At 43.3% G+C, this 21,118-nt stretch overlaps 1 protein-coding gene across 1 annotated transcript in view; it reads right to left on the minus strand.

The window, feature by feature from the left end:
* C5 (complement C5) overlaps positions 1–21,118 on the minus strand; it is a 77,379-nt gene that overhangs the window by 35,863 nt on the left and 20,398 nt on the right. Inside the window, exons 7-21 of the mRNA XM_021151753.2 lie at positions 20,057–20,147; positions 19,602–19,716; positions 17,994–18,120; positions 16,818–16,933; positions 16,522–16,707; positions 14,981–15,184; positions 13,107–13,316; positions 12,837–12,986; positions 11,363–11,495; positions 10,448–10,519; positions 8,979–9,176; positions 7,441–7,531; positions 5,808–5,881; positions 5,012–5,151; positions 273–500 (exon numbers count right to left, since the gene is read on the minus strand). Coding sequence (XP_021007412.1) covers positions 273–500; positions 5,012–5,151; positions 5,808–5,881; positions 7,441–7,531; positions 8,979–9,176; positions 10,448–10,519; positions 11,363–11,495; positions 12,837–12,986; positions 13,107–13,316; positions 14,981–15,184; positions 16,522–16,707; positions 16,818–16,933; positions 17,994–18,120; positions 19,602–19,716; positions 20,057–20,147 — 2,135 coding nt within the window. The remainder of the gene's footprint in view (positions 1–272; positions 501–5,011; positions 5,152–5,807; positions 5,882–7,440; positions 7,532–8,978; positions 9,177–10,447; positions 10,520–11,362; positions 11,496–12,836; positions 12,987–13,106; positions 13,317–14,980; positions 15,185–16,521; positions 16,708–16,817; positions 16,934–17,993; positions 18,121–19,601; positions 19,717–20,056; positions 20,148–21,118) is intronic.

Raw genomic sequence — 21,118 nt, forward strand, 5'->3', positions numbered from 1 at the left:
TGTGGCTTTGGTATTTTTTATTTTCTGCAGTAAGCAGGTATCATTTTTCTATTTAATAATTTTATGCATAATTTCAGATTAATGTGTAAATTGCAAGAAAGCATCACAAATACGTGTGTGAGTTTTGGTGGGATCCCTCAACGGTTACCATGTTCTATTTATACCATCCTTTCTCTCCCTTGCTCCTGGCCCCAAACTTAATTATTGACACAAATTGTTGATAGCATTTTCCCCAGAAACATATTTTTTTAAAGAACCATATTTTTTCTTACCACTACCCGTAATGTCTTTACTAAGATGTCGTTCCCAAATGAGGTCTCTAGTGAGAAGTTTATGGAGTGAAGGCCAATTTCCAGAGGAAGCAGGGTGAAGGTCACCAAGTGACTGGACGAGCCCTCGATCCTCTGGGACACACATCTGGAGGGCCTGGAGGTGTGAAGGCTGGCAGCCGAGCTTCCCGAAGTGCAGATCCCCTCCACAGCAGACATTTTAACACAGAACTGAAATGCAACAGGTGAAGAACTGTGTAAGAGCAGCTTATCATTTGAGCCACATTTGATGAAAGAGCAACATATGTATGTGTGTATGTGTGGTATGTATGTATTTATGTTATGTTATGTTATGTTATGTTATGTTATGTTATGTTATGTTATGTTATGTATGTTCACCCTGAATTATGCTGGTCTGGACACAAACTCTCCCCTGGTTTCTTAGCAATTTCAAAGTGAGCCCCCTGGTTCTAAGGCCTGGTAGAAGGCTTGTTTCAGACTTCCTACAGCTACATACGAACTGATGTGTGTCATAGCGATGTCCTGGGATATCTGAAAACTCTGCACTAGCTTAGAATGGTCATCCTTTCCTCAGTGTGCTGCCCACTTGATTATGTCACAGCTACCAGCATTCTTTGTTCATGCTACTGTGATGTGGTTGTTTGGTTCTCTCTCCATCCTGCATTTTGGGTAGCAGGAGCCTTGGGTTTAGCTGTTGGGTGTCTTTCCTGTGCCTTTACCTCAGCCTTTGACTTATAATAAATGGTAGAGTGATAAATGATTGAAAACTCTGTTTGTGGCTCATTTAAAAGCTTACCTAATATAAACCCAACTGAAGTCTCTAATTTTATTATCTTCCCACTTGGGCCCCATTCTATAATAAAACCAGCTCTAGAAATATGTAGATTTAAACTTGGGCATTCCTCATTTGAACTGCAATGGCAACAGACTGTGTGAGCTCTCTCATCTTCTGGTTCACTGATTTCTGGCTCAAAAAGTGAACACATCTACATCTACAACTTGGTGAACTGATAGAGTCAAGAGCTGTGCCCAAAGAATAGCATCCATAAAATCCGGAATCAAGCAGATAAGTGCAAGAGAATGCAGACATTCAGTAGCTAATCTTGAGGGAGTTCCCTGTATATGTAAAGTGCCTTCTGCCCATTGGCCACATTTTTGGGCCAATGCCAACCATGATGGATATAGAAGGAGATGGAGGAGACGATGGACCAAGGGTTCCCCAGTGTTGTACACGTGGAACAGGGGAAGGAAGACACAGATGAGTCATTTGCTAGCATTCAACATAAGTTCATTGTAAAAAACGGTAACAGCTGGGCATGGTGTCATAAGGGTTTGATGCCAGCACTTGAGAGGCTATCCCAGAAAGACCATAGCTTTGAGATCAGTCTGGGGTATGCAGGAAGTTCCAGGCTAACCTCAACTGCATGGTGAGAGCCTGTCTCAAACAATAACAAAACAACCAAACTAAACCCAAAAGCCCAAATCCAAGCAGTAATAACCACAGTAAGTCATTGAAGTTGAAATTAAGAAAGAACTTTTGAAACTGATGGAGCGGTATGGAGAAAAAGCCACATTCAACAAGAGTTGAATTGGGATTGCCAAGAGTCCAAGACCAACTGTGAACCCTAGACAGCACATGTAAGCAAACAACAGCCTCTTTTTAAAACTGAGGGTGGCTCCATTAGTGGTACCCAGCAGAAACCTCCCACCTAGAGGGCTTGAGGAACCAAAGGACAGAGCACTAGGAGGGTCACCACAGCTGGAAACTGAAGGCACTGTGAGTTCTGCATATATTCTTTACTCAACCCTGCGGAACCTTGAACGACACACAGAATAGTCTCTTGAGTTTTCCAGCTCAGGCTGAAAAATAACTGAACAGAGATTTTAGAGTTTGGGATGATATCTAGGTAATTGCCTGCTAAAATATGTAAACAAACCCCAACAGAGAAACATAATAGAACCCGGATTCTTTATATAACTTCAATGAATGAGGTCACAGGGCACAGGACAACATAACTTAGACTTAAGAGAGAGGAGACAAACAGGGCTGGCCCTGAGCTGTCACGATGACTTGCTTTGATATAATGGAAGCCGAAGATTAGGTTTAACCGACAACACCATGACCTTCCAGTTTCAGTGGCGTCACTGTATATTACGGTGGCTTTGGTTGACTACTGTGACAGTACAAACTAGAATTAGGCAGCTAGGATTCAGGGACATCGTACAAGTGAGCCGAATTAAAATTCCAGTGTTTAAAGTAGAAATGATTCTATAAAAGTATGTTGATATAGGGATAATAAAATGGTCAGTATTCTAGTTTTCCAATTTTTTGATTTATCAAAATGATTGTGATTTATTTAGAGTGGAATTTCTGCTGTACCTACTATTATTTATAAGAATAAATATATACCCACTAGACTAGACTAACAGAAAACATTTACTTTCTTTTCATAATTTTATTGACTGTTTGGGAATTTCACATCATGAACCTTGAGTGCACTTCTTTTCAGTCTTCACAGTTCAACTCTCCCACCTTTTGCGACCCTCTCCCCACCCCCAGCCCCACCAAAAAAGGAAAAAGAGTAAGAAAAAACGTATAATTTGTGTTGCTTATGCACTCACTGGAGCATGGGCAAACTCCTGGTGATCAGCCCTTAAATGGAACTGAGTCCTCCCCACCCACGCCCACTTCAGAAGGCGTCTTTCATGGAGGGCGATGCTTCAGCATCTTTATCACCATTTTAAAGAATTCTCTTTGGTGACTTTCTGTTTAGGCTGTTACTTTTTCGGGGAGGGGATGGGATGGGATGGGATTGTCACAGAAGGTTTTAATGTCCCCTTTTCTTAACTGTGAGTCTGCAGTCATCAATAGCAAAAGTAGCTTCCTTGTCCTTTCTGGTCTGCGAGATTATGGATCCTAGATTTGCACATGGTTTCTGGAGATAGCACAGACCACGGACTTCTATGAACGTCAACATAGACCCCCACTTCAGTAGGACCACAGACACACACATGGCCCTTAGAGGCAGCATGGCCCTGGACAGTAAGTACCATGGCCTTAGGTGGCAGCAAAGGCCACTCAGGTCAGTACGTCCCCTGTGGCAGCATGGCTCATGCACATCAACATGGCTTCAGGTGGCAGCACAGACCATTGACATCTGCTTGGACTTTGGTGGTAACACGGACCACAGACATAGAACTCAGCTGCAGTAGGACCCCAGACGTGGACATGGCCCTCGGTGGCAGAATGGACTTGGATCACCATGGCCTCAGGTAGCAGACCAGGCCAAGGGCATCCTTATGGCTTTCAGTGGTAACTTAGGCCAGGGACATAAACATGGCTCCCAGCTACTGTAGGACCATGGGCATGGGACAGTGGACCACGGATACCAAAGTTCTTCATCTTGGACATCCTGTCGTTGCTCAGAGCCAGTGTGCCATGTGCTTGTGCCTCCTATTTGGGGACTGAGTCTGAGTATAAGCCCCAGGCTGCTGCACACCACCCACCCTGTCATCCCTCCTCAGCAGCACATGTTCCCCCAGCCACCACAGGCTTCTCTCACACCTATCAGCACCGTCTCATCTCTTGTTCTGCCTCTCCATCACCTACCACTGCACCCCTTTGTCTTTCCTCTCTCCATTGACTATCTGTCCACCATAGTGGGGCTGGAAACAGTAAAGCCAGCTCCCTGTTTCTTCTGCAGTCACGTTAGCAACGGGTTGGCAGAAAATGCCATTCTCGTCTGCACTAGTTAGATCCCACTACATACATTTAAATGATGTGTCAGTCTTATTTCAACTAATGATGTAATTTTTAAGTATTTAAAAGTGTTTAAAAAGTTACAGATTGGTATCTTTAAAAAACTTAAGATGAAAATTTTAGAAGCTGATTTGAAAGTGTACCAATGGAATACATAGTTTCTTTGAAATGTGTGTATACAAATTTTATACAAATATATGCATACATATATAAATATGTATATATACAAAATTTGGGTGAGGGAATCACTGAAATACTCAGTCCTAGGAATAAAATTAGAAAATTTAAAATATATTTAGAATTGTGAACCATGTGGGGTTCCTGTCTAACATCTTGTGACTGTGATAAAACCTGCCAGCTTATTATATAATTAGCTGTAGAGGTGCTCTACAAAGAAAAGCCAGGTTCCCCGTGGTCGGAGTTCATCACTGTCCAGTCCATGGGGTGGGGGAAGTTGATGAGGGTTGATATAATTTCAGAGAGTGTGGCTAAATGATGACTCGTGAGTGCTAGCTCGTACAGAGAGGAGAGTAAAGGCGTCAGCAGGCTGGAGGATGATGGGAAGGGTTGAGTCAGTCAGTGGGTTGGGGGTTTCTTTGGCATTCAGACTTGCTGTGGGGGTATTAACAATGGTGAGATAGGGAAATGGCAAGCAGGCTGTGGCTGAGAGTGGGGAGTAGGAGTCTGATGACTGAGGAGCTGACATGAACCACACTAGGGCTCTCCTTTCTCTGAACATTCACCGGAACATCCTTACCTACTGCACGTTGTCCCTCTGACTGGCATCACATAACCCTTAGCCTGTCCCTTCCTCCTATCTGTCTCTCTTCATGTACCAAAGTGTACTGCCAGGACAACATTCAATGCACATGCTTATTGGAGTTAAAGTGTGTGTGTGTGTGTGTGTTTATTCTAACCACATTTCTCTCTTTATTCTAACATAGCACAAAGCACTACTCACCTTTGTCCCTGAGGTCATATAGTTGTAAACAGTTCCTTTCAATTGGATCTGCTCTCCTCGTACAACAGAATATGGTATGTTCATCTCCAGGAAGACTTCTTTGAACACCTTTGCCTTGAGTATATCAGCAACACATATACCTTCAGCCCAAAGGGAAAGCAAGGTAGGATCATGTTAGGGAATTCTTGTCACATTTTGTTGGTACTAATTTGTCACATTTGCTTTCTTAAAAAAATAATGTTTCATTTGCTTACCAGATATTTAATTCTGTTTAAAACGAGAATGCTTATTAACTAGAATACCAAATCTTTAAAGATATTTATTGTTGGCTTCATTTAATGAGTATAAAATTTTGATTGTGGAGACCAAGATTTTGTAATAAATAAATAAGTAAGTAAATAAATAAATAAATAAATAAATAAATAAATAAATAAATAAATAAAATTAAACAAATGAAAGTAATCTAGCAGTTATTTATAAAGTATCTGCATTAGTCACTTCTCAGGAATATCAGCCAAGGGAGAAAACATTGAGTTGTTCTAACTCTCCTCGAACTCCCACTCACTGTCAGAAGAGAAAGAAAGTACAGCTTTGATCTCAGTTTTATAGTTGGCAGCCAGTAGAGGAGCAGAAGAAACTCAGTCTCTTCAAAGGTGTAAGTACATTGGAGCCTTTTGAAAAGGAAAATTAAAAACTTTGCCTTGTATCCTAGATGAATTGAGTGTACAGTAACAAAGAACTCCATCTTGCTGATTCAAATCTTGCTCAACTGAGCATGTGACTTACGGTTTCTTACCATTGTCTGAAATGCCAATGCCTTGAATTTCCCAGGTCGTTAGTGAGTCAGGCAGCACGACCTGCAGCTGGTTTCTGGAAGTTCAGACATTGATATTTGTGATGGTTAATATCACCAACTTGATAGGATCTGAACTACCCACAAGACTAACCTCTGGCTGTCCCCATGGAGGATTTTCTTGATTAGGTTAGCCTCTGGATATGCCTGGGAGCTATTTTTCTGATTAGGTCAGCTGAGTAGAAAAGATTCCCCCTTCAACGTGGGCAGTGCCATTTGTGGGCAGTGTCATTCCCTAGGCTCGGATTCTTGCATGAAGAGGAGAAGCTGGATGAACAGGAGCGTTTGTTATATTTGCTTCCTAATTGTTGATGTCCCAGGTTCTGGCAGCCAAGACTTCCCAGTAGCAATGGCCTGAATCTTAGAACTGTGAGCCAGCCTCCCTTAAGTTGCTTTTGCTAGGTATTTTACCCCAGGAACAGGAAGAGAAACAAACACAATATTCAACTACAGTGAAACATTAGAGTTGCTAGTAAGGAAAAATTCATCCAGACAAATATATTCAGCATCTGCCCACCCATCTCAGGTTTGCAGACATTGCACCTGTGGTGTGAGCATTGGCAGTGAGAAGGATATCTTTGAACTGTTGCCCTGTTAGAGCATATAATACTACAAAGAAAGATACATTCTCTATTGTTAGGTGCCAGAATACAGGAGTAAAGTAATGAATTGTAATACTCTTTGTAACAAATCAGTCTAGCTAAAACCTGCTGCCTGTGACTAAGCCTGGGCATTTGTTGTAGCCATGGAGGACTGATTCTTTATCAGGCATGATGTACCAGGGACACAGTGTTTGTAAGCTGTGGTCCTGCTGTCCACTGGTTTCCTGGCTAGTGGAAGAAAGCTATAAAAATGAGTTGCATGTCAGTGTAACCATTGAACGAGTGCCTTCAACACATTTGAACCCGTGTCTCTACAAGCCGGACTCTAGGCCAGGCCCTGGATCTAACATAGGGATCTGAAGTCAGGTTTTGCTTTGGAGGTACTGACTCTTTTTAATGAGGAAACAGGAAAGGAGACGGGCCACTGTAATACCACGTGACTCCCGCAGCACGGGTAATCAATCCAGTCGTGCTGTGATGCAGGATAGCACTGGGATATTTTACTAGAAGTGGGGAGTGGACAATGATGTGGAAAAAGGTCTTCCAATGGGAAGGGAGAGGAGAGGCACAGGGAGAGTGAGTACCGTGCTCGTCTCTAGTGTGGGGCTGGCCTGAGAACAATGAGGTGGGGCTGCGTATTTTGAGCATTGCTTCCAATACCTGCTACAGAGAGGCTTCCCATTAAAATGAAAACTCTAACCTAGATACCAAGATACAACTCCATTTCTGTTTTATCTGTTTGTTTTATATACAGATACCTTTATAGAGTGGTATCCTTCTTTACTAATAATTAATGTCTCCCTGTCCCCAATTCTCCAACAAAAGTACACTAAGCAAAATTAAAACACAAAACAAAATTTAACCCGGTCGTGGCGTTATCTTAACTATAGGGGAAATAGTAATGTCCAGATTTTTGGCAATAATGCAGATTTTTAGTAACTTTCCCCACTTTTCCAGAGGACCATCAAAGGTACCTTTTGGGAACGCGATAAACTTCCCATAGCCAGCTCTCTGGAAAGTAGCTTCGGATATCTGCCTTCATCACTGGTAACAGGGTCTTAATGTCTGTGGAAATATATTTAGTTATAGAAACCAATATTAGTTCTGCTTTCAGGTGAATTTTTATGTAAAACCATTCATCTATGACCTACCTGTCTCCAAAAGGGGTCAGTAAAGGCATTGCTTAATGGTTTTAGGACTGAGCTTTGAGACCTTAGCATATTCCTGTACTGACGAAACAGCAAGGGGATAGCTGAGATTTTACACGACATCAGTGAGTCTATAAAATTATTTATAATTTTGTGATTTTGACAGTTAGGTTTATATCAGAAAACATGGACGTTTTCTGTGATTTCTGGCTTGTTAATTTCTATTTCCACTAATAAGGTGGATGGAATCTCTGCTCCATCTGAGATGGACTAATAGGGACTGTGGATTTACCACTGAGTCTCAGAAACCTAAAAACCAGATTACACTATGGGAAACAGTGGCTCCTAGACATTAGCAGCATGGACCTAGATCCCTGAGCTAAGCAAGCTGGCTCTGACCTGTCCTAACTCCCAACCAGGGTCATTCACAAGCCAGGGCAGGCAGGGAGCCACACATAGCCCTGAAGGCTGATGGCTGCACAGATGAGACTGTGGGGCGGCCACGCTGTCTAGAATGGGGAGTCGACTCAGCAGGAAGGAAGGGCCGTCGATGGTGGGTACCATGTAGCTAAAGCCAACTGGAGGATGCCAGTTGAAAAACTGGGCAGTGAAAAAAAAATATGTGCTAGATTATTCATCAGAATTACACTTGGAGAAGCAGAACCTGGGAGGCAACTTAGTGTACCTTAGTTATGGCAAAATGATCCCTAATAGCATGTTTTTTAAATTGCAGTACCATTTATGTCTATAGAATGTATCCATTAGATAGACAACACTTAAGATACACCGCTAAGCAAAGCAGAGTAGAAAAGGGTAGATGCCATTTCGCTTTTGCTTCTTTTCCTAAAAATGATGCATAAGTGATTCTAAAAGTCATATTGTTGGCTGAAACTGAAATAAGTCCCCCAGTCACAAGTAAACTTAACGTCTTGCTCATTTTAGGAGTCTTTTGCTGTAAATACAAATGGTCGGTGTAAGCACAAACTTCATTTTCAATAGGTATGATGTCACAGGTATGATGTCACAGGTATGATGTCAGGGGTATAATGTCACATAGAATTTTAGAGTTCAGCATGTAATACAGTTATCTAAGCAAAGGTTCCTGCTTGAGGGTCACAGGATAAACCATCACTCAAGCTTTGGGGATGAGTTGGCTTTCAAGTTACACTGGATCTGGATTCAAACTTGACTGGACACTACCATTCCAATGGCCCCAAGAATAATGGAAGTATTTGGATACAGATGAGGTCTCTTTTCCACCTCTAGTTTTTAACTGAAGCATCAAAGCTACCTTTCTGAGCAGCACTAATTTACATAGAATCTCCCATATCAGATAGGATTCTGGTAGGAAAACTCATACTTACGGATCCTTCCCAGTTGGATAGGTTTATGGGGGCTTTCTTTTCGGATCTTTTCCGCAATAGTACAGCACTCGTTGAAAGCCCTGATGCAGAGAGGGCCTATGGTAACCCGGGCCACTCGCTCCTCACAGGTTTCGTAGAAGTTCACTTTGGCTCCGTCATAGCAGCATTTCTTTGGCACAGGATGTTTGTACTTAGCAGCTGAAATGGTGGCAGCATGCGGACCTTACCATGTGCAGCTGAGGCATCGCAGATTTAGCACTCTCAAGGGATATTTGGTCCCTGTCATCAGAGGACCCCCTCACTCAGCAGCCCCAGCTGGATGACTGACCAGCCTCTCCCTGAAACTTCTCCAAAAGCAGGGACAATTTGTCCTCAGCAGGTAATTCGTTCCAACTCATACTGAATGGTCGAAGGGCCACCGGTAACTAAGCTAAATACTAACTTTCAAAAGGCTTCAACCCCTTTCGAGTAAAACAAATGCAATATTCAGGAGAATTTGGCATATTTGAAGATGGCTTCTGCTATTATACAGTAACTGGATATCCTACCTTTTCTAACATTTTTTTTCTGACATGGCTTATAGACTTTCAGTAAGGGCTCCATCCTGTTTTCTCAGTGCTCTCCTAGTGACAGCATTAAAGCCAGTGAGCTCCTCTAGGTGGCCTGTCTCAGTTTGCATTCTGCACACGTTAGCATGCAAATAAATAGTAAGTAAAATTATTACAAAAGATGGTTAATTACCATATTACCATTTAAATAATTTTCAGTAGCTGTAGTTTCTAAAGAATAATCTAAGCCAGTGTTTCTCAACTTTCCTAATGCTGCGACCCTTTAATACAGTTTGTTGTGGTGACCCCCAGCCATAGTTATTTTTGTTGCTACTCCATAACTCTTAATTTTGCTATTGTTATGAATCATAACGTACATATCTGTGTTTTCCAATGGTGTTAGGCAGTCAGTGTGAAAAGCTTATTTGACCCACGGGTTGAGAAAGCCGATCTAAGTGCTATTAACTGTTACATATATAAGAGAAATAGCTTTCTGGTTAATCGTGGACTTTGCCAGAACAAAGTCAAAGAACATGATTTTAATTATTAGGTCTGTAGAAAGGAAACACCCGTGATGAGTAACAGTCATTCCTTTTTAGTTTTTACAGGTAGGAATGCTTCCTCTTCACTCGGAGAAGGGAACTGAATGCAGGGCCTGTGCATGCGGGACGAGCTCCACGCTGAGCTGTATCGCCAGCCATAATGATACAAACAGAAAAGATGGAGAGTCCCCGAGTCAAGATTACAGCCAGTGAAATACTGGCTTTGTTTGGACTAAATTTCCTGAAAGGGGTGAGCTAGACCTCCACACATCTGTTCTCACCTATTCTTCTGGAATTGGGGGCGGCTCTCCAGTGTCTCATTTCTACAGCTTTCTATGTGATCATAATGTTTTATGGTCACAAGAAACTTAACGCGTACCTTGTTCTTCTATTTTCTGCTTTAGGAGATGCAGGTTTCTCTTTGACCTGAGAATTTCTTTACAAGAGTCATCTGTTTAGAAAAAGACAGAGACTTAGAACATGGGGCAAAGGACATAAAAATCTGAAAAAGTAAGTTTCATGAAAGTGAGTGTTTGAAACAGCCCCAGTGTGTGTGTGTGTGTGTGTGTGTGTGTGTGTGTGTGGCTGCTTTAGATTAGGCTTTGCTGCATGGGTCTGCCCTAGCTCCTCTGCACACATGCTGTGGTTGTGTACTTTGGGGTTTTGTGGGACTCCTAACAGCGAGAGGGGCTGTCTCTGACTCTTTTACTGCCCTTGGGATCCTTTTTCTCCTACCAGGTTACCTCATCCAACCTTGATATGAGGGCGTGTGGCTAGACTTACTGCATTTTGTTATGTAGTGGTCAGTCATTATGACCAGGAGGCCTGCTGTTTTCTGAAGGAGAATGGAAGAGGAGTGGATCTGGGCGAGGGGGAGGGGGAGATAGTGGGAATCTGGGAGAAGCGGAGGGAGAAGAAGCTGCAGTTGGGATGTGTGATAGGGGAGAAGAATAAATAAAAAGAAAGAGATTAGGCTCTATGTGTCACACCTTTGAATGTGATGCCTGGTTGGTTTTATGATCTTGGTTTTGAGTATGGCTGCTTTTTGGATCCACAGACTACAATGAACTGATGTATTATGTACGAATTTAAAGGGAGCAAATTTTTTTAAATTGAGTTATCTTTTTCTTTTCTAATTTTGTTACACATTTATTTGTGTGTGTGTGTGTGTGTGTGCATGTGTTTGTGCACCTTAAGGAGACTTACAGAGCCATTGACAGTCTTAGAAAGTGGGATAGGAATGATGTCTGGGGGGGGGGGTACGTGTCAGTAATGAAAATGTGGAGTGTCTTACCACGGTAATGGGAGTCATCTGCGTTTGCGTTGGTGAGGAAGGTGAGCCCAGCTAGATGGAATACATCTGCATTGTCACGGCCACCACCTGCCCCACAGCCCAGGTCACTCTTATCATCCAAAGCTTGAAAGACCTGTTTGGAGGGGCGAGACACTGAGCTTAAGTCATCCAAAGGACTAAAGGAATGAGTCGTCACACCATATCACCAAATCTGTGAAACTCACGGGCATTCATACACCTAAGGCCCAAAGACCACACTCCCAACTTTGTTCCTTCCATTGTATATATTTTAAAACATTCCTATTTAAAATCAGCCAAGAATTAAACCTTAAGCAAATAGCATTGATGAGTAGAATCTTAGGAATTATCCCAGAGCATATACTATGTAGAATCTATGATTATATATTAGATATAATATAATGCATGTATATACTATATAACATATAGTATATGTATGAATAAATTAATATGTATGTGTAATGTATATAAATTATATGTATGTATGTATAAATTAATGTGATGACGGATGAAGGAATGAACTAATAAACAACATTAATTTTTGTTTTATGGAAAAAGTCTAGATTCTACATGGGAAAGAACTGTAAGTAGTTTATTTTGGCTTTAATTTTGACTCAGAAAAAAAAATCCCTTTTTTTCTAAGTGTTTATAACTTCATAGTTTCTTGGTTCTCTCTGCCTCTCCTGAGGAACTCAAGCCTAGAACTAATAGCTGTCATGGAAATAGATGGGAACATATGGATGGACTCTGGCCATTTCCAAATTCTTTTTTCTAAACACAGACTTAAGTGAGAGTTCAAACAAATGCAGTGATTTCCCCATCCCCTCTCCGGGATCTTTGTGCTACTTTTGTAACTACTTTCACCCCTGAGCCAGGTTCTCCATCTCAGACCTCAGCTGAGGACGGTAGCTCTCATAGTTCCATCTGCTTATGATGTTGGTGTCTACACTTGGAAGAGCCAAAAATGATGGATGACTTGTGCTTTAGGGACAGAAGAAACTCTTTGTTGAATGTACTGTAGAAAAGGAGGCCAGGGCCCCTATGATGGCTTGTATATGCTCAGCCCAGGGAGTGGCACTACTAAGAGGTGTGGCCTTGTTGGAGTAGGTGTGTCACTGTGCGAGTGAGCTATAAGACCCTAGTCCTAGCTGCCTGGAAGCCAGTATTCTGTTAGCAGCGTTCAGATGAAGATGTAGAACTCTCAGCTCCTCCTGCACCATGCCTGCCTGGATGCTGCCATGCTCCCACCTTGATGATAATGGACTGAACCTCTGAACCTATAAGCCAGCCCCAATTAAATGTTGTCCTTATAAGAGTTGCCTTGGTCGTGGTGTCTGTTCACAACAGTACAACCCTGACTAAGGCAGCCCCCTTACTTCCTCCCCCACAGCCTGCCCCAGTGGCCATACTTTGTGAAGCTACCCCACCCCATGGTCACCATGGAAATGCACTTAACTCTTTGCATGGCCCTTTTGGCGTTTCCCTGAACTTTATACACAGCTCTGTCCACTGCCGATAGTGCGACCCATGAGTCTGCTTCAGTCACCATGTCAAGGGACACAGTTTGGCCTGGAGAATACACATATTCATCTGGAGACAGATGGACCTAAGAGGGAATTTGAAAAGGGAAAGATCACTTGTGTGTGACAAAAACAATCCAAGGCTGCTGCTTTGGCTCACCTCTTCCAGCCTCGAGAGGATGGCACTGTGCTATAACATGTCTCACCTGGAGCTGGTTGCCACACTTCTCCTCAATATTTATCCAGACTGCGTCAGCCACTAATTCTGCTGTCTGCTCCCCTGTGACTATGTAATAGACCAGGAGTCGTGCTGAAGGAACCATGTTCTGTGTCACTGGAATGTTTATATTTTGATAAGTTGAAGAGAAAAGTTTCTCTCTTGTGCCATACTGTACAATTTTGCCTTTGGATAAAATCTGGAATTAAACAGCAGCAACAACAATCAACAAAACAGAAACGGAACCTATTCACTAGGGCGCCATTTGGAGCTGGAGTAAAAATTACATTGAAAAAGAGGAAATTAGCCTATATGTTTCTACTGTGTGCTGGGTGTTTCACATTTACTAAGACTCTTTAATTCTAACAACACACCATTGAGACGGGAATATTTATCTCCACCAAAGAAACTGATGCTCTGGTAGATAAAGCTCTTGGCACAACAGAGTTCAAGTCCAGAATCCACACAGCAGGTGCAGCAGCTGCTGGTAATCCGGTAGCACTCAGAAGGCAGGAACAGGTTCCCCAGGGGCAAGATGGGTAGCAAGATTAGCTAATCAATAAATTCTGGATTCAGGGAGAGACACTGCCTCAATAAACAGAGGAGAGTAATTGAGGAAGGCACTGATGTCAGCTTCAGGCTTCCACGTGTATAGGCACATACATATGTACCTACATAATGCTCTCATGTACACATGAACTCACGCACCAGCATGTATAACACACACAATACAAAGAAAGAAGGGCAGGGCAGTGGTGGCTCACGCCTTTAATCTCAGCACTTGGGAGGCAGAGGCAGTGGATTTCCGAATTCGAGGCCAGCCTGGTCTACAGAGTGAGTTCCAGGAGAGCCAGGGCTACACAGAGAAACCCTGTCTGGAACTCTCCCCCTCCTCATCCCCCCCCCCTCAAAGAAAGAAGGACATTGAGGCTCAGGAGCTATCTATAAATGTCATGCTGATTTTAGTTCAAAACCACATAATAGGAAATTAGAGAACTATATTTCAAACTAAACCTTTTTGAAATCTCAAGCTTACTCCACTGAATTGTTAACTTAAAAAAAAATCCAACAGATGAGTAAGTAACTCATAGTAGATAATCCTTATCTGGGGATTAGGTTTTAAAGTCCTGCATTAGATTCTAAATGGGGAGCTTAGAGCTAAAAAGAAATAACATGAAACCAAAACGTCCTCAAAGCTCTTTTGACTCATGTCTAGATAGCAGGACTGCATTCATCTTACAAGCCTGTAAACAGTTCCCCTAATTCTTTAATAGGTTAACATTTTTTATTGTTCTTGTGTTTCACTGTCTCCTAAACAACACTGAAAGATCACCACCCATTTGCCCGGGGACACTGGAATAATTCATTCCACCTCCTTGGCAACCTTTAGGCACATTTTGAACCTTCCCAGGTGCTTAGCTGATGCATCGCTTAGTTAGAAACAGGATGTTGTTCCATTCTTACCAGCCACAGGGTCCCCTGTTAGGTCAATGAGATACACACAACTGAGTTAGATGTAGATATGTAACTGTTGGCTGTGAGATAGAATTCGATGACACATGAGATGGGCTGACTTAGATAGAATCATCGGATGGGAAACCAGGAGTCCCCAGTTCAAATCACAGCCTTCTCTTTCTCAACTCCGAGGAGGTGTGGTCTTGTAACCTCTCAGTCCCTCCCCTAGCCCCCCCCACCACCCTTGAAATCAGCATGAGATCGTGCCTGCCCTGGTAGTTTGAGAAGACCGGAGGCTATGTGCTTGGACGAGCCTGGAAATCTGGTGTGAAGTCTCAGTGCTGCTTCCCTATCAGAGGGACAGTGTCCTGGTGGGGGAAGGGCAGGGTCTCTCATGGCTGTACTTACCAAGTAATTATAGTGAGTTATTTTGTCGATATATGGGCTCTTGGGGGTAACCATAATATTCAGGTATTCTCCCACAAGCATGGGTTTGTAGTTTTCAGTCCAAGCGATGTAAATATAACTTTGGCTGAGAGACGAGTACGCAACTGCTTCATACTCTTTGCTGGCTTGATTTTCTTCGGGAAGTTCTGGGGCATCAGTTCTGATCTGGAAAGGAAAATTTCAAAAGCCCGTGTGGTCTGTGAGTAGTGGTTTCTGTAAAACATGTCTTTTAAATCTTTGTCTCCAGATTCCTAAATTTCGCAAGGCCAGTTGCTAAAGAGAAGACACACCCTCGTCAGTCATTCCAGTGTTTGTATAGTTGGCGTGTGACATAACCCTAGAAAGTGTGTGGGAAATACTGAGGGCAGGGTGGGCTCTGTGGAGGAGCCTGATGATCCGAATAGAAGGGCATCCCGAGGCAGGAATATGGGTGCCTGAGATCCTGATGCACTGGAGCCAGGCGTGGTGGCGCACGCCTTTAATCCCAGCACTCCGAAGGCAGACGCAGGCGGATTTCTGAGTTCAAGGCCAGCCTGCTCTACAAAGTGAGTTCCAGGACAGCCAGGGCTACACAGAGATGGTTCAGAGGTGGGAGAAATGACCGGGAGGCAGCCATAACTGCTCAGGACTGGAGCATAGGGGTTACAGATGCATAGCATAGTGGCAGTCTGACCCAGTTTCCACTGGAAGGTGTGACACAGGATTGCTCATAAACCCAGCAGGCACCTGCTTTCAGTCAGTGGGAGGGGCCCTAGTTCATGCCCCGGAGTTAGATATGTATTGGTTCCCATGCAGCTGCCCGTCACTTACTAATTCCAGATCCACTATCTGGTTAAGAGAGGTTAGAAGCTTCCCTTTGTAGCTACAGAACAGCAAGGAGAATGGTCGCAGTTCATCCCACTCATGAAATGCATCTTTTATAAGGCCCATAGCACAGAGCTCTTAATAAGGGCTCTGTGGATGCCAGTGAGTGTAAGCCTCAGCCAGTGACCCCGGTTATCCTCATAAGGGCTCGATAAGCGCCAGTGTAAGCCCGCTTCAGCCAGTGACCCACGTTATTATTAGCTCACTGGGATTTTATTAAGCACATTTTCTGGGAGGGAAGATGAACTGTGGAAGAGAGTAGCTTATGCATCAGGAAAAATGGGTGGGGCTTTCACATCTGACTCCAGAAAAGGTAAAATACACGTGTTGGAAGAGGCACTTTCTCCCACTCATCGACAGTTTTGCTTCTCTGACATGCCTGCATTCTGATATAACCTTTTTGGTATAAAAGGAAATAGTTAATTTCCAATCTCACCCCTGCCCCCAAATTTTGACAATCCCCCCCCCACTACATTAGCAGATTGTCTAAGGTACTTGTTTCATTTTGGGTGCAAAATTATGGAATTATTCTCAAGACTTGAGGATAAAATCAGCCACATCTGTCTGTACAGCAGCCCAAACACATAACTAAAAGCTCACACTGTTTTAAGGAAATACAACAAGAAGATTTAGCTCACCTCAAACTTTAGCGCCGTCACGTTTGATGGGAGGTTCAGCACAAACGAAGCTACTCCATCAGTGTCGTGAGTGATGCTCCTCTTTGTTTCCAAGTCAGTTGTCTCTTGATTCACATCGACTGTTTGTGCCATCACAATTACTGGGACCCCTCCTACCGCCTGCTCGAGTGAATCCTTAACCTGTGCCTGTTTGCCAGAACAGTTCAGATCGATCCTAGTAGAATCTCATCGTCTCTCAAATCAGATCACATCTGAAATGGCTTTCTCTCCTCTCTGCCTCCCACTGCCTTACCTACCTTGATGGAAAATGGAATCCCGGGCTTCACAAAAAGAGGAGTAGCGACCAAATTCAGTATGTAGGGAGAGATGACATATTTGACTCCAGGGATTTCTGCCTCTTCTGAAAATCCACCTACAAGGACAGCAAGCTCTGAGTTAGTGTTCCTGGAAAGGTGATGGTGGTCATTAGGATGTCTGTCTGCTCTCTGTGCTTATTCATTCCCTTGACCTGTCTCCATTCGTTGGCCAACTGAGGGAAAGTGCAGACAAGAGTTGGGAGCTTCCAAAGCCCCTGTAGAAAGACGGTCTCCGGAAGTCAGGCTGCAGCACAAGGCTGGGGGGCTTGGAAAGAGGACAGTGGCCTTCAGCAGCCTCTCCAGGTTCAGGTGCAGTCGAGTGTGTTCAAAGGATCAATGGAAGAGGCAGGGGACCTGGAGGCTGAGCCTCAACAGGTGTCCACGTTAGATCATTGGCATCTGGGGACAACTGGGGAAGAATCAGCTTGACCCAGAGAAAAGTCTTGTCTTAAGAGTGCAATAGTAGGCCTGGAGAGACGGCTCAGCGGCGAAGAGCACTCACTGCCCCTCCAGAGGCCCTGAGTTCACTTCCCAGCAACCACATGGTGGCTCACAACCATCTCTAAGGGGATCTGATGCCCTCTTCTTGTGTGTCTGAAGACAGCAATGGTGTGCTCATATATTACTCTGTAGATTACAGTTAAGTAACAGCAAGGACAATATAAAGGCTCTAGCTTCCTCAGCCTCCTTTCTAGCATTGCATCCCGTTTCCCCATGCACTCAGACTAGACAGTTTGCTGTCCTAGAAGTCAGGGCTTCATTCCTCACCCCTCTCTTTCTGGCTCTCTGTGGAGGGAGTCCTGCTCTGCTCCATCCCCTGCCCTGCCTGCCTCCACTTTTTCTCAAGACTGGTTGTCTTTATTACACTGCTCTTGGCTACTCTACAATCCTCTAGAAGCATGCCTTCTTTTACAGGTTAACAGCATTGAGCTCTTTGCTTAGAGCACACACAGTATTTTTGAAACAGGTTCCCTGATACGCACACACATGCACACACACACACACACACACACACACACACACATATATATATACAGACACACACATTTAACACATATACAGACACACACATATAACACACACACACACACACACACACACACACACACACCTTACCTGAAGATTCTGTGACTGTTACTGCAATATAAAGGTATTTGTTGTTTAAGTCTTCTAGACTGTTGTAGGACAGCTCTTTAACTGCTGTTTCAGAATCAAAAGAAATCTGAGCAACGCCGTCAACCAACTTTTTGAAAAGAGCAAACAAAAGGAGTCAAGTTAGAGAAGACCATATCAGGAAAACGATCAGAGTCTGCTCTTACTAGCCTCTAGACTGAAGGCAAACTATAGGAGCCATGTGTTATTGTCACAAGTAAAGTGAATGGCAGAGTCACAGGTGTGGGGAGGTTTCGGTCATTGCGAGGTCTTTCGGGTACAAGTTGATAATGTAGTATACAGTAAGTAAAGAGACATGACTTTTGTTTATATCACTAATTACTAGTTATATTGTTGAATTATTAAAAGATACTATGTTCTTCTGTTTCTAATTCATTTGATAATGGTTTGACCCGAAGGCAGGCCTTTTTATCTGATTTAGCTTGATTGACCGATGCTGGCATTGAACCGGGACCTCGAGCATGCTAAGCACTCACTGAGCTACAGTCCTTGTCTTTATTTCCTTTAAATCTCAGCGCTTAAAGTAGAACCTTGAATTTTAAAACGCCTCTTAATTTGCATATTCAATTAATAATACCATCTTTTAAAAAACAGAAGCTAAGTACTTGATTGTACAAAATGTACACAAAAAGAGACAGGACCTTGTGTCATCAGTGGTATTTAAAGAACATTAAGTAAGAGAAGACAGAGCCAGGGCTTTAATCTCAGTTCTAGTAACAGAGTTAAATCAGCCCTTAATCGTGGACAGGTTCCACATTGTGTGGGATACTCTGCACTGAAGAGAGATCCCTCCCGCTAGCTGCTCAGTGCCCGAAGCACTCTCATTTTAGAACAATCATAAGTAATTCTGGGCATTGTTGAACGTCCCAATGGGGTAAATGCCCTCCACCCCAATTGAGAGCCACTCTACCAGGAAGCAGAAAACATGCTTTAATACGAGAGACTCACAGCCTAGGAGCACATAGAATGTCAGCTAACCATGTTCAGGTGGTCAGGGACTACTTCCCAAAGAAGAGCTGCCAGCATTGGAACATAAGAAATCAGAAGGAATTAGACACAGAGGAGACAGGAAGGATGGAGGGGAGGAGCACAGACCTGGAGCCAAGGAAGGGGAGAGATGGCGCAATATTAACTGGCAAGGGAGGCTGGTGCCAAAGAAAGGGCACTTTATTTTCTGTTTTCATTTTGCATGCATGTGTGTACGCTGTGTTTGTTGTATGCACATGTATGTACACATTTTTTTACATGTGTGTGAACACACAGGCATGGGTGTGCATGGTAAGCCCCAGGGCTGACATCGAGGATCATGCTGGATGTTTCTGCCACCTTACTTATTGAGGCAGGGTCTCTCCATCAAGCCCAGAGACCACTGGTGTGCCCCACTTCTGTAGCTAGCTTGCTTCAGGGTTTGGGAGGGGGAATTTATCTGAAGGGCAATAGATGCCAACCAGAAACTTTAAGCCGCACTGTCCACAGGATGTGGGATTGCACCGGAGGGTTTGCGAGTAACTCTTGCTCATCACGGAACCGAGGTCTGAGCAAACATCTTACCTTTGCGGCTTGTGTGGCTTTGTGCATCATCTGCTTCTCATCATCTTTTATGTCCTCTCTCAATCCAAAAAAGACATACACTTCAGCGTCAGGTACCACTTTATTATAAAAATATCTGCACAACAATATCAGAAAGTTGTTTTCTAACACTGTTATATTAGGTGACTCAGATGAGATCTAACAGTTTTAAGTTAGACAAGGCACATGATATGCTGCCCCCCCACTACTGTATTCCACCCTTAGAAGGCCATAGTAAGAAAAATATGACTTTTAATCCCAGTTCAAGGTCAGCCTGGTCAATGTAGCCACCACTAGGCCAGCAGGGTACTAAATATCTAGTAAAGAAGGCGTAAGGCTTCCTGACCATCCCCAACGTCATGGAACACAGCTAGTCACAGATTGACCTTGAACTCCCAGAACCTAACATAGCTAGCCTGAGGAAGCCATGCCCTTACCTTGCTTTCACAGTGATTTCAAAGTTCTTAAAGTTTTTATAGCCAATGAAGGTTCTTTCTAGTTCTATTGAAACGGAGAATCGTGGCAAGACTGGAAACAGAAATAAGGACACAGTGTCACCATGTAACTAGAGTGGCCTCGAAGCACAGCAAGCTGTGAGACTTTCTCGTTGGACAAGAGGTAACATCATCACCATCATCACCATCACCATCATCATCATCAACAACAACAACAACCATATCTCTGATAAGCTTTCCCTCTCTCCAAATCAAGAGTGAATCCAGGCTTGATGTACCCAAATCACTTCTTTATATCTTGTTTATACTAATTATAATGGACAATAGATTGTTTTCTCCAGTAGAATAGAAATTCCTTAAAAATAGAACAAGGACTTGTCTGTCTGTCTGTCTGTCTGTCTGTCTTTGTTTCTCTCTCTGTCACTCACTCTGTAAGTCTTATCCTTCTTGTAAGTCTTAAATATTTATTCAATGAGTTTATTAAATTGAAAATAGGAAATGAAAATGTGGGTTTATTGAGCATCTCTCATTAGTAGATAAAATCTAGCCAGTATTTAAGTGCTGTTGTAGTCTCTGTGCTAGCACGGCTATGAAGAATTGCCTTAATCGACGATTAATACAGTTTACTGTGGGCGGCACCATTCCCTGGGCAGGTAGTCCTGGGCTGTGGAGAAATCTAGCTAAACATGAGCTTGAAAGCAAGCCAGCAAGAAGTGTCCTTCCACACTAGGTGGTGGTGGCACACACCTTTAAACCCAGTACTCAGGAGGCAGAGGCAGGAGGATTTCTGAGTTCGAGGCCAGCCTGGTCTACAGGGTGAGTTCCAGGACAACCAGGACTACACAGAAAAAATGCTGTCTTGAAAAACAGTGCCCCAAAGTGTTCTTCCATAGCCTTTGCTTCAGGTTCTGTGTGGGTTCCTGTCCTGACTTCTCTCAGTGACTGTGAACTGGAAGTCTAGCCAAAAAAAAAAAAAAAAAAAAAAAAAAAAAAAAAAACAACCCCCCCCCCCCACAAGCTACTTCTGGCCATAGTACTTGTGCT

Source organism: Mus caroli, chromosome 2, assembly GCF_900094665.2.
Source record: "Mus caroli chromosome 2, CAROLI_EIJ_v1.1, whole genome shotgun sequence".
In the NCBI taxonomy this organism is placed as follows: domain Eukaryota; kingdom Metazoa; phylum Chordata; class Mammalia; order Rodentia; family Muridae; genus Mus; species Mus caroli.